Source organism: Micromesistius poutassou (assembly GCF_964030765.1).
Source record: "Micromesistius poutassou genome assembly, chromosome: 1".
In the NCBI taxonomy this organism is placed as follows: domain Eukaryota; kingdom Metazoa; phylum Chordata; class Actinopteri; order Gadiformes; family Gadidae; genus Micromesistius; species Micromesistius poutassou.
In genome coordinates, this window is record NC_140271.1 from 17,148,983 (window position 1) to 17,161,155 (window position 12,173).

Consider the following 12,173-nt stretch of genomic DNA (forward strand, 5'->3'; position numbering starts at 1 on the left):
CATTTATTTCGATTTATTTCAAACGGAGGATGTTGTCAAGTCTTTTTTTTGCATGGACATTTGATAACGATAACCTGCTATGTTAGTCTCAGTTCTCGTGCAGTAGGGACCTTTAGATGTGATTAGATGTGATTATATCAGATGTGAGGACGGTTTGGTTTGAGTAGAGCGCAGCGGCCATCTTGTTCTTACTGCCATGACCACTGCGTGGAGAACAGGACAGATATTAGAGTATCACGTAATATCTCCATAACGCAGTATCTCAGATTTTCTCCTATACGTCTTTATTCATTAAATGAGTGTGCTCAAGCTATATTCAAAATAAATATAAAAGATAAAGACGAGGAAGACGATATAACAAATACATTTAAAGTTGTTTTTAAGCAGGCGCTGATAGTCCCCACACTGACGTCACCACTACATGCGTTGGGGTCCTCGGACTGAACCTGAGGCGGGGAGCTGTAGTGCACGACATGCGTGTGTGTTTTACAATAGTGCCGATATTCAAAGCAACCAACAGTGTATCGATCTGATTGGGTTCAAAATGGAGGAGTTAGACGTTGAGCCGACAACAACTGTAAGTCCAATACTTTGTCTTTAGTGGTCAGGCTGAACGGCAGCGCTAACCTAGCTAACAGTTAAAACACGCTCCGCCGCGTTGTGCCATATAATGTAATAATGTGCCATATAATGTAATTATGTGCCATATAATGTAATAATGTGCCATTATTCTGCATTGATACGTTCACCTTTTGCTACATTCCAGAACATCCCGGCCAGTGAGGGAAATCATTTGGGGTTTGTTTGGGGTCCTGGAGACATATTGGTGTATGACACTATCTACAAATCATCAGGTGTGTAATACAAGAGAGTTACGCTTCTTACATGCGTCAATATCCTCGTCACTTTATCATCATACCTTTAACATCTCTGTGCTTGTCAGGTGCTGAGGGTACGTGCTCCACCTTCATCCATGAGGTTAGGAAAGATGAGGACATCTACTCTCCTATTTTACGCAAACTCTTTAATGAATCCCACCACATCTTCGTCGGACTGCAGACCATTAGAGAGGACCTCCCTAACAAAAACAAGAAAACACAGTAAGATCCTCGTTCTGTATGTGAGAGAGATTTAGAGATTGAGATAGTGAGAGAGAGCTTTAGTTACATTTGTGAAATCAGTGAGCCTGATGGCACTCCTGCTGTCCTTCCCCCAAGGTTCGTCAGCATCAGTAAAAACTACAGATCAGTTATTCGAGCCTGCATGGAAGAGCTACAGCAAGTTGCAGGTAATAACATTTAAATTAAGTTGATGTATTAAGCCTTGTATTTTTATTATTATAATATATTTTTAATAATTAATTTTTCTCATATTACTGGTATATTTTTTAAATATACTCTTGTTTTCTACTTTCCCAGTTTTAACACAAGATACAGAAATGGCCACACAGTATGGAAATCAGGTATTGCTATGTCTAGGTTTAACTTGATGATTTCATAATTTTATCTCTACTTGTCTAAAGTAGCTGCTAAATTACCATTTTATAAATAAATTGACAGTTGCATTCTGTAGCCATAGGAAACCTTGAGAGGATATGCTTGTATTTCATGACAGGTGTCAATTCTCCTGGCTATCGAGCTGATCTGGAATCTGTGTGAAGTGCTTTTCATTGATGCTGCTCCAGGTTAGAGTCTGCCCAACTTTCTTTTATTTAATCTCTCTCATTCACTGGGGACTTTAAAGGTTAGATGTGTTTCACTTAGGGGGGTCTCTTCTGCTGCACCTGCTGGACTGGGTGAGGCTGCACAAGGCTGATGTGGATGAGAAGGCCCAGGAGGTCCTTCAGAGTGAGAGCCCCACTGAGCACCATGGCTACTGGGATGTGGTGAGTACAACAACACACAGGTTAGCTTCATTCAGAGATGTTCTACAGCATAGATTTAATATTGATAGGTTAATTACTTGGATGATAAATTATATCATTTTTTATTAGTCATAGAAGACCTATTAACACGATCACTGCCCTTTTTAAAGTTCACACTCCTAACCCAATGGTATCACCGGTGATAAGCTATCAAAGCATCATGTTTTTGTCTGTAATATCATCTAGTATTATAATTCAATCATTTGGTGGGCACTGATACCACATTTGCTTATATTCTTAGCAATGGTGGCCCCAGTCAGTCAAACCATGCCATAAACCTGGCAGGGTTAATGCCATGACTAGCAGCTGAGCTACACAGGATGTCTTGAATGACCACCACAACCTTTGCTACAGGTGCTGAGCTACATTCTGCAGGGCAGAATGGACGAGGCCAGACAGATGCTGGTGAAGTGGAGTGCGCTGAAGCCGGCGGCCAGAAGCATGTATAAGCAGATGGACAACCTGCTCAGCAAGATGCCTGTCTACAACGTACGGCTCACATACTTGCATGGTCTCAGTCATTTTATAGGGTCATTATATCTTCTGATTTACTCACCAAATATAGTTTTAACCAAATGTTACCAGGTAACCTCATCCGAATCAATCTATCACGGCTCTCCTATAGCTCTTTCTAGTTGCTCACCCTTGACCCTGTGACCCCTTGACCCCCCCCCCCCCCCCCCCCCCCAGCCTGGCGGAAGCCAGACACTGACAGAGTTCGACGTCAAATGGAGACACTGGCACGACGAGGTGGACCACAGCCTGCAAGACAACTCCTTCGCCAGCGATCCTAACCTGGAGCTCATCTGCAAGGTCTGTGACCTTTACTGTGAATGCAGGATTCCACATTCTGTTCCCCAACCCTGCTAGTGTTTAGAAACAGCCTACTAAGTGGCAGCCATGGCGACAAGCATGTCTAACAGCCTTGAACTGGTTTGCGGTAGGTGGATGAGGTTGACCCGCCACCATTCTAAGTAATGGGGAAGAAATGTGATTTTGTTCTCGTGAAACAAAGACAATATATTGTTTTCTTCATTTGATATCTGGCTAGTTCTCGAACAACAGCGCAACCTGATGAAGGCAAATCCACCGGCGCAAAATAGTAGTTTTTCACGGCTGCTACGTCCATACAACGGTCTTGTAAACCCCTGTAGTGTTATGCCTACTAGCTCTTGATGGGGGACGAGGATGCCCTACTGGAGCAGAAGGACCTGCTCAGCACCTGGTATCACTTCCTGGTCACCCGCCTGCTCTTCTCCCACCCCACGGTCAAGCCCACAGAGCTGCATTACTATGCACAGGTATATGCTTCATACACAATTACTCTTAGTAAGTTAGTGATAGTCTCAGTCGTTTAGACTGATTTATAGTGTCATTACCAGTATTAAACAATTTTAATTTAATCATTATTTGATTCAGTTACGACACTATAATTCAATAATATTGTTTATTCTCTTATAGTGGTATTGGATGGATATGAAATGAAAGATATTGCTTCATCGTAAATTAAGGATGATAAGATTGTGATATTAATTATTATTTTTTTGAAACTTGATCTGTGTGTTTTGTAACGTACTGCCTTTGGGGAAATGTTAACCTAGCAGTGTGTTGCAGTCATGCCTGGCCATGTTTGACTCGCAAAGCACCCCAGAACCTCTGGACAGCATCTTATTGGCTGCCTTTGAGTTTGACATCCACCAGGTCATCAAGGACTGCAGGTAATGCCCACATACAAACACAAACTAACTATCATCAAGTAATGCTCAACCATGTAGTGTTCCTGTCATATGGCTGTATAATTAAGTAAACCATTGCATTTTTTTCAATAATTTGCATACTCTTTTAGCATTGCCCTCAACAACTGGTGGTTTGTTGCACATCTGACGGACCTACTGGATCACTGCAACCTCCTGCAGTCCCACAACCTACAGTTGGTGGTTTTGAATACTGCGTATTTTTTCATTAAACTAACTCAAGCACCAGGCCAGAGCTCAATGAATCGGGGCTCCTGTGCATAACAACATAAGGTTTGCACTAAGAGCAAAACAGGAGCACGAAGAGCTAAACATCCATACATATATGGATCTCATTCTACAAAGCATAATTATGTGAGGAATCATTTAACAGTTATGTCAATGAAAGTTTAAGATTGCTAACATCTTCTCTTGTGCTCAGTTTTGGCTCGAACCTGAGGGAGTTTCTACTGCTGGAGTATGCCTCGGGTTTGTTCACCCATCACAGGTAACCTGCACTGTTCACTCTGGGTGGGCCTCATAGGGAACCTTTTATGTGGTGCTTAAATAGGGGTTTTCGTTTCTTTATGGCACGAACTTGGTGGAAAAATATATCTCTAAAAATGATGTCTTTCCAAATCAAGCACACATTTAGTCTTTTCTGGCTGGGACGAGAATTTGTATTAGAATTTCCTGTGTTGTTTTTTTTTGACCTACTTAATGTGTGTGTGTGTGTGTAGTCTGTGGCAGCTGGCGGTGGACTACTTTGACCACTGTCCCGAGTTTGGCCGCGTATACCTGGAGCAGCAGATTGAGCATGTTCCCCTGGATACGGAGCGCAAGGCTCTCAAGGTCCTCAGGATCTGTGAACAAAGGCAGATGTCCGAGCAAGGTTGGTCTCTGGCTTTCTGTTATTCAGTCAGTCTGTGTGCACACCACCATTATATACACGTACATTCAATGGCAGAAAAGGCCAAATTTCCAGATACACCTTCTAATTTCACTGACCTTGTGGGGACCTTCTTACGGGAACCGTAAGTGCGAAGCATCTGTAAGATAATGGCCAAGCGGGCACTGAGGAACAACCGGCTGGGGTCGGCTCTCTCCTGGAGCATCAGGGCCAAAGACGCCGCCTTCGCTACACTCATATCAGAGAGGTTAGTGCACACGTCAATGAATGACATATACATCTGCAATAAACTCTATTTAAAGATTGTGTGAGCAGGAAGTGGATTTATAATAATAATAATTAATATAGCGCTTTTCAATGACCCAAAGACGCTTACCATTCACACACACTCATACCGGTGGTGGTAAACGACGATAGTAGCCCAGCTGCCCTGGGGCAGACTGACGGAAGCGTGGCTGCCATTCAGACCACCACCTCAAACATTCACACACAGCAGTCACACACATTCACACGAGGCAAGGTGGGTGAAGGGTGTGACACAACGACCATGACACAAGTGGCAAGGGCCGGGATTGAACCGCCGACCCTCCGATTGTTGGCCAACCCGCTCTACCACCTGAACCACGGTCGCTACAGACCCACATCCTTCACATCCTAGTAAGAGTCAAGAATAAACGCAACACTGCAAAACAAAGACTGCAAAAAATATATACGTAGCATCTGTTACGTCACCCATTGGTTCTGTTCTGTATTAACCTTTGGTTTCACCTCACGCCATTGTTTATGATCTGTGCAACCAGCAGCGGAAACAGTCCATATTTGGCAGATTGAGGGCAGGAATTGAAGTGTGTGTGTGTGTGTGTGTGTGTGTGTGTGTGTGTGTGTGTGTGTGTGTGTGTGTGTGTGTGTGTGTGTGTGTGTGTGTGTGTGTGTGTGTGTGTGTGTGTGTGTGTGTGTGTGTTGCAGATTCCTGCAAGACTACTGCGCCAGGGGCACCTTCTCTGATCTGGACCTGATCGACAACCTTGGGCCGGCCATGTTGCTTAGCGACAGGCTGACCTTCCTAGGTAGGAGCCCAGAGCCATGGTGTCTGGTCATCGTACCTGTCTCCTAAGGTTCCTCTTCACATGGACTCACATTCAGGCACATGTGTCCTCCTGGCTGGTTCCCAAGAGCCATTCCTGGACTGGTCATATGATGCACACACACTCTTTTAATGAACCTTAATGCACCAGCATGTGATTCTTGTGTATGTTTGTGATGCTTTTGACTCCAAGGGAGTATTTGGGAAAAAACATTTAACACAAAAATCCACAAATTACTAGATTATGTATATTCTTGCATCTGATAAAATGCCACTTTCTTTCCAGCATTAATAGCCCTTGAGTGTAAAAAAAAACATACAACCGGGCTCCATTCAACTGCATGTGGACGTTTGATCTCAATCAGCTTTGAACAGAAATTAGATTTATCTGGCCCATCGACTCTCCCCCAACCTGACTATTGTCAACCAATGTTGTCAGCTTCTAATTCTGACCCCATGACACACTTGTGAGACATAGGAGGGATCACAAGACCGGCGACCCAGCTGTGTGTGTGTGTGTGTGTGTGTGTGTGTGTGTGTGTGTGTGTGTGTGTGTGTGTGTGTGTGTGTGTGTGTGTGTGTGTGTGTGTGTGTGTGTGTGTGAAATGCATCTGCAGAAAGTAGACTTACAGAAACACTTATGTGTGTTTCTGCAGGAAAGTACCGCGAGTTCCACAAGCTGTACGGGGAAAACCGCTTCCTGGACGCCGCCAAGCTCCTCCTGTCCCTCATGACAGCCCAGATCGCCCCGCGCAGCTTCTGGATGACCCTGCTGACCGACGCGCTGCCCCTGCTGGAGCAGAAAGAGGTCAGACTCCACCCAACCCCCTGGATATCACTCTGAACATGTTGCATTGATGTTTACCAATAATAAAATAGAGGCACACTCAGAGCCATTAAGCATCTACTGTTAAAGTTTATGAAAGGAATATATGGAAACTCGAAATGTCGTCATTATACAACTTGCATCAAAACAGTTATATCGACCATTAATTGGCTAGTAATTGGTTATGTCTGAATAAGTCCAGCTGTGAAATCACAGCTGCCACAGATTGTAGCCGGCTCATTTACTGATGAGAAAATGTCCCTACAGATACCCTGACAAAATGTAAAGGTGTACCACTGATTGGTTATTTTTTTTATATGGTTATATAATATATATATTATATATATATATATATATATATATATGGTTACATATACTTACCCTAAACACCCAATCAAAAAGCTGTTATAACACACTTGCCAGCCATATGTCATGAGACATTGAATGCAAATGGCTGTGCACTTCAACTTCAAAGCACTTTATTTGTCCCCAAGGGGCAATTTAAAAGGGGCGCATTACAGTAGCTTCAGGACACAATCAACAAATATAAGCAGCACGCATAAACACAAGCAGCAGGCATACCGCACAATCAACCAACATACACAATTCACAGACACATTGCACAACCACACAGCACACACTGCATCTCATCATTCAACACAAAGTAGTAGTTTTAAGTTTTTAAAGTGCTTCCTTAGTGCTTCAAAATAAAAAATAAAAGTGCGTATAGAAGGCAATTCTAACCATATGTTCCTGAGTCAGTGATCATTAATAAGCTGGACAGCCCTCGAGGTGAAGGTTGCCTTCCTCATCTGAGTCCGGCAGCCCGGACAGCGGAGTCTGCGTCCTGAGGGAGCCACTCAGGAGACAGGATGTGAGAGGGGTCCTGAGGGAGCCACTCAGGAGACAGGATGTGAGAGGGGTCCTGAGTCATCCTGCTACCCTAACAGTCTGTTGGTCACATAGGGCAGTGAGGGTTCGGACGGGCTGCTCAATAATTTTTGAGCAGACCTTAACCACGCTCAACAGGTGGTTTCTGTTTTGTAGGGTGATGGAGTGGAACCAGCTGGTGAAAGAGAAGGTTATTACATTTCCAATGAATGCATAGTAGAATGACTTCAGCTTCCTGAGTAGGTTCTGTCTCTGATGGCACTTTTTAAGGATTTCCTCTGTGTTGGAGGAAAACCTTAGCAGGTTGTCGAAGGCTGTTCCCAGGTATTTGTATACCTCCACTGTCTCCACCACTCCTGCTGGACGACAGTGGTGACTGCCTCAGCCAACTGTCTCTGTTGGGGTGAAAAGGTCACAATCATGTCCTTGGTTTTGCTTATGTTAAGCTCAAGACAAGACTTTTCGCACCATACTATAAAGTCCTGCAGGGCTGAGCTGTGATGTTGTGTATGGCTGGGAAGCAGAGACAAGGAGGTGTCATCAGCAAATTTTACAAAGTGGCAGTTTGGCTGGGTGGATCTGCAGTCATCAGTGTAGAGAATGAAGAGAAGAGGGGAGAGGACACAGCCTTGTGGAGATCCAGTGGAGGTGAAGAGGGTGTCGGACAAGGTGTGGTTCACCAACACCCTCTGTGATCTGTTGGTGAGGAAGTCTATAATCCACAGAGTGAGTTGGTGGTTGAGGTGGAAGCATGTGATGAAAAATGTGTTGCTGCATTGTGTTGAATGCTGATGAGAAGTCAGCAAACAGAAGTGTGGCTGTGGTCTTGGGTATTTCCAGATGCTTATGGATGGTGTTTAAGATGAATATTTTTGCTTCATCGACACCCCTGCTAGCCTGGTAAGCAAACTGCAGTGGGTCCATCATGGAGCCAGTCACCTTGGTGATGTGCTCCTTGATGATCCTCTCCATGGCCTTCATGACCAGGGAGGTGAGAGCCACCGGTCTAAGGTCATTCAGGACCTTGGTGGTGCCCTTCTTTGGGATGGGGATCACTGTTGAGTTTTTCCACATGGCGGGGCATGAGCTGCTGCTCAGAGAGCCCTGAAACATGTTGGAACACACCTCCCAGCTGCTCGGCACAGTGCCATAGGACCTTATAGATGATTACACTGAAGGTAGCAGACAAAGGAGGGTTCTTTCTACCTAGCTATGTATGCAGTTTTATTATGTCGTCATGGCAGCCCCAGAGCTGTGAGTGAAACTATGCTGCTGTTATTCCTATCGCAGGCTATCTTCTCAGCGGACCAAACCCATGAGCTCATCTTCTGTCTGGAGGAACTCACCTCCTCACTAAAGACCACCACGGGTCTGGATGCACCCATGCAGGTACTCATTTCAACCACCCCTTTACAATGCTTGGTCTATACATATGGTCATTTAAGCACATGCATTTCTGCAAAGTGACATTTTGGAAGCATTTAATTAAGGTAGGGGTTAGGTATCTTGCTTGCTTTTTTTTCTTGCTTTGGGCTGAGAGTGACTCTTTCTGGTTTGTCTAGGATGAAGTAGAGTGGTGGACACCGACATGTTGACTATTGGTCCTGTCTCGGTATTTGGCTCATTTTGAATCGCCCTGCCTTCTGTCGTGTTTTATTGCACATTTATCGTATTTTGTAAATCCCAGGTTTCTGTTGGAAGGCTCGTTGGCCAGAAACGGAAAGGGGGGCTGTTTACGTTTGGTTGTAGTCTTTTCGCTTGGTTCTAGCCCTACTGTTGAGACAGAGAATCGAGTGAAAAGACTACAACCAAACGTAAACAGCACATGTCTGAAAATGAACGTTTAGGGTTGTTTTAAGGACAGGTTTGTGCATGCATGTAGCCAGCCATTCTGAAGCAGGCAGGGGCGTTCAAAATGAGCCAAATACCCAAGACGGGACCAATAGTCAACATGTCGGTGTCAACCACTCTATTTCATCCTAGACAAACCAGAAAGGGGACTCAATGTTCAAAATACCGGAATTGTCCTTCAATTGGTCGATTATTTTGAGGCTACGTTCATACATGGATAGGGGTGCAAACTCAACACCGTTCGGCATGATATGATGGCGTTTCTAATTGTACGCAGCTTATTAGGGACCGAGCCAAACTTGGCAAGGACCCTATTGAAATCCTCATGATTATTCTTCTTCTTATTATTTTTAGCCACTTCGACTGCATTTTTCCCCCCCTGCACATATTCGAAAACTCATTTTTATTTGGCACATTTTGTGGGACTGGTGAAAAATTTGATATTCTAGCCCTCAAATTCACATTCGCCCCTAGGTGGCGCTATACCAACTATGCCAAAATTTCAACGTTTGCACAAGCATAACTCGTCACCGGTTGGACCTAAACTCATGAAACTTTGCACACATATGCAAATCCTCATGCTGAACAAATTTGCAGATACTAACTTAGCACTTCCGGTAGCCAGATTTCCCGCCATTTTGAATTTAGTTAAAAACAGTAAATTCCCCAAGGATCCCAGGTTTTTCGACTTTGACAAAATTCCTTTGGCACATATCATCTATGGCCCATTATCTTCAATCTGACATAAGGATTAGTCTGTAGGATAAATTTCAAAGTACCCATGAGCCATTGAGTTCTGAAATGGGTGTGTTTTTCACCCCGAAAATAGTAAATTGCACATATCTACATGAAGTTGGACTCCTAGGACTTTGGACCCCTCTACTAAAGTTGTTCAGAATCAAATTCTGAACAAGATAAAGTCAACAATTTTTCAAATGGGGCGTGGCTTCGAAATGGGCGTGGCCTGTTACTAAAATAGCCACAGTTCATAGACGCAATGTTTGATTTGAGCGGGACCAACTCAGTGGCCGTTAAGTACCAAAGTTCTAACTGCTCAATTAAAATTAAGTCGATTGAAAAAACAACATGGCCGCCAGAGGAGGGTCGATCACTCTGCGGACACCGTAATAGTTATGAATATGAAATTCACAGCACACGTGTAAACTGCTGCCGATAGCTCACATACCAAAATTCGTGTTTCTATTTTTTGTAGCGCCCCCTACAGGAACTTTAAAAAGCAGCCCCTGCGCCACGTTTCACCAATATGTATGAAACTCAGTATTCACGTACAATGTGCCCATACCTACAGAAAAGCCTCTTGGACCCATGCCCCAAACCCCACAGGAAGTCGGCTATTTGCATTTCTAATTTTCACTTTTGGCGGCCATTTTGAATTTTTTTTCACTTTTTGGCCTTGTATTTGAATGAACTCCTCCTAGGGAATTTATCGGATCTGCTTAAAAATTGGTCAGTACAGTCATGAAGTGGTGCTGAACCAAAATCGTGCTATTTGTGACTGTATGTTGAAGGGCGTGTCCGTGGCGTGCCGTCAAAGTTGGCCATTTTGGAATTCCGTCGCCTTGTATTTGAATGAACTCCTCCTAGGGAATTTATCGGATCTGCTTAAAAATTGGTCAGTACAGTCATGAAGTGGTGCTGAACCAAAATCGTGCTATTTGGGACTGTACGTTGAAGGGCGTGTCTGTGGCGTGATGTCAAAGTTGGCCATTTTGAATGGAATTTCACTTTTTCGCATTGTATTTGAACGAACTCCTCCTAGGGAATTTATCGCATCTGCTTCACAATTGGTCAGTACAGTCATGAAGTGGTGCTGAACCAAAATCGTGCTATTTGTGACTGTACGTTGAAGGGCGTGTCCGTGGCGTGCCGTCAAATTTGGCCATTTTTGAAATCCGTCGCCTTGTATTAAACTAACTCCTCCTAGGGAATTTATCGGATCTGCTTCAAAATTGGTCAGTACAGTCATGAAGTGGTGCTGAAACAAAATCGTGCTATTTGTGACTGTACGTTGAAGGGCATGGCCGTGGCGTGCTGTCAAAGTTGGCCATTTTGAATGGAATACTTTCACTTTTTCGCCTTGTATTTCAACTAACTCCTCCTAGGGAATTTATCATTGATGTAGGGTTAATAATGTTAGTTAAAGTTGTTACAACATGTAATTCAGTTAAATGTGGTCTTACATGTTAATGTCAAAACAATCAGTAGGACACCACAGGGCACCTCTGCTTCTACAGATTACATAAATTTGCGAATTTTTTTTAAAACTGCGCTTTTTTAAAACTGCGCGCAGTGATGAACGGGACCTCGTGCCGGCTTGCGGCTGCGTCACGTGCGGTCCTAACATGTGCACATCTTGCCAGCACACATGTTACGACGGCACGTGACGCGGCCGCAAGCCGGCGCGATTTTTTTTTAAAACTGCGCGCAGTGATGAACGGGACCTCGTAGTGGCGGCTGCAAGCCGGCGCGAGGTCCCGTTCATCACTGCGCGCAGTTTTAATTTTCATTTGTAGTTTCACGTAAAAAATACATTAAATTTCAATAGAGGGGACTGAGTTTTTCTTATTGTAAGTCTGAATATCACTGACTTAGTTTGTTTTTGAAAAAATGTACCATGAATAATAGGAAGGGGCTGGGCATTGCACAGTTTAAAAGTTTCAAAGCAGACCTGTCAAACCATGACCTTTCAGGATGAAGACATGATGGTGACCAAGGTGGAGCTGCTGAGGCTGGCCCTGGCGAGGAACCTGGCCATGGCCATCGTCAAAGAAGGGACCGTGGCGGTCTGAAGAGTGTTTTAGCTGAAAGCCTTTGTCTTTGTCACCCCTCCGTTGTATTGTTTTTGTACTGTGTATTAAATCAAGTGATTGAAACATGCTTTTTGATAATTAACAGTTAAGTAAATACATTGAAACAGATTTCGGGTCCTTACG

At 44.0% G+C, this 12,173-nt stretch overlaps 1 protein-coding gene across 1 annotated transcript; it reads left to right on the plus strand.

Moving 5' to 3' along the window:
- Positions 1–101: 101 nt before the first annotated feature.
- nup85 (nucleoporin 85) lies at positions 102–12,113 on the plus strand. Its single transcript, XM_084488402.1, has 19 exons — positions 102–577; positions 767–854; positions 944–1,100; positions 1,218–1,288; positions 1,419–1,462; positions 1,615–1,684; positions 1,764–1,885; positions 2,279–2,413; positions 2,615–2,737; positions 3,094–3,225; positions 3,539–3,642; positions 3,771–3,854; positions 4,100–4,165; positions 4,398–4,549; positions 4,697–4,814; positions 5,534–5,634; positions 6,308–6,459; positions 8,659–8,757; positions 11,931–12,113. Exons 1-19 carry the CDS (start codon positions 422–424, stop codon positions 12,027–12,029), a joined length of 2,073 nt encoding a protein of 690 aa, XP_084344528.1. The 5' UTR covers positions 102–421; the 3' UTR covers positions 12,030–12,113.
- The last annotated feature ends 60 nt before the right edge of the window (positions 12,114–12,173 follow it).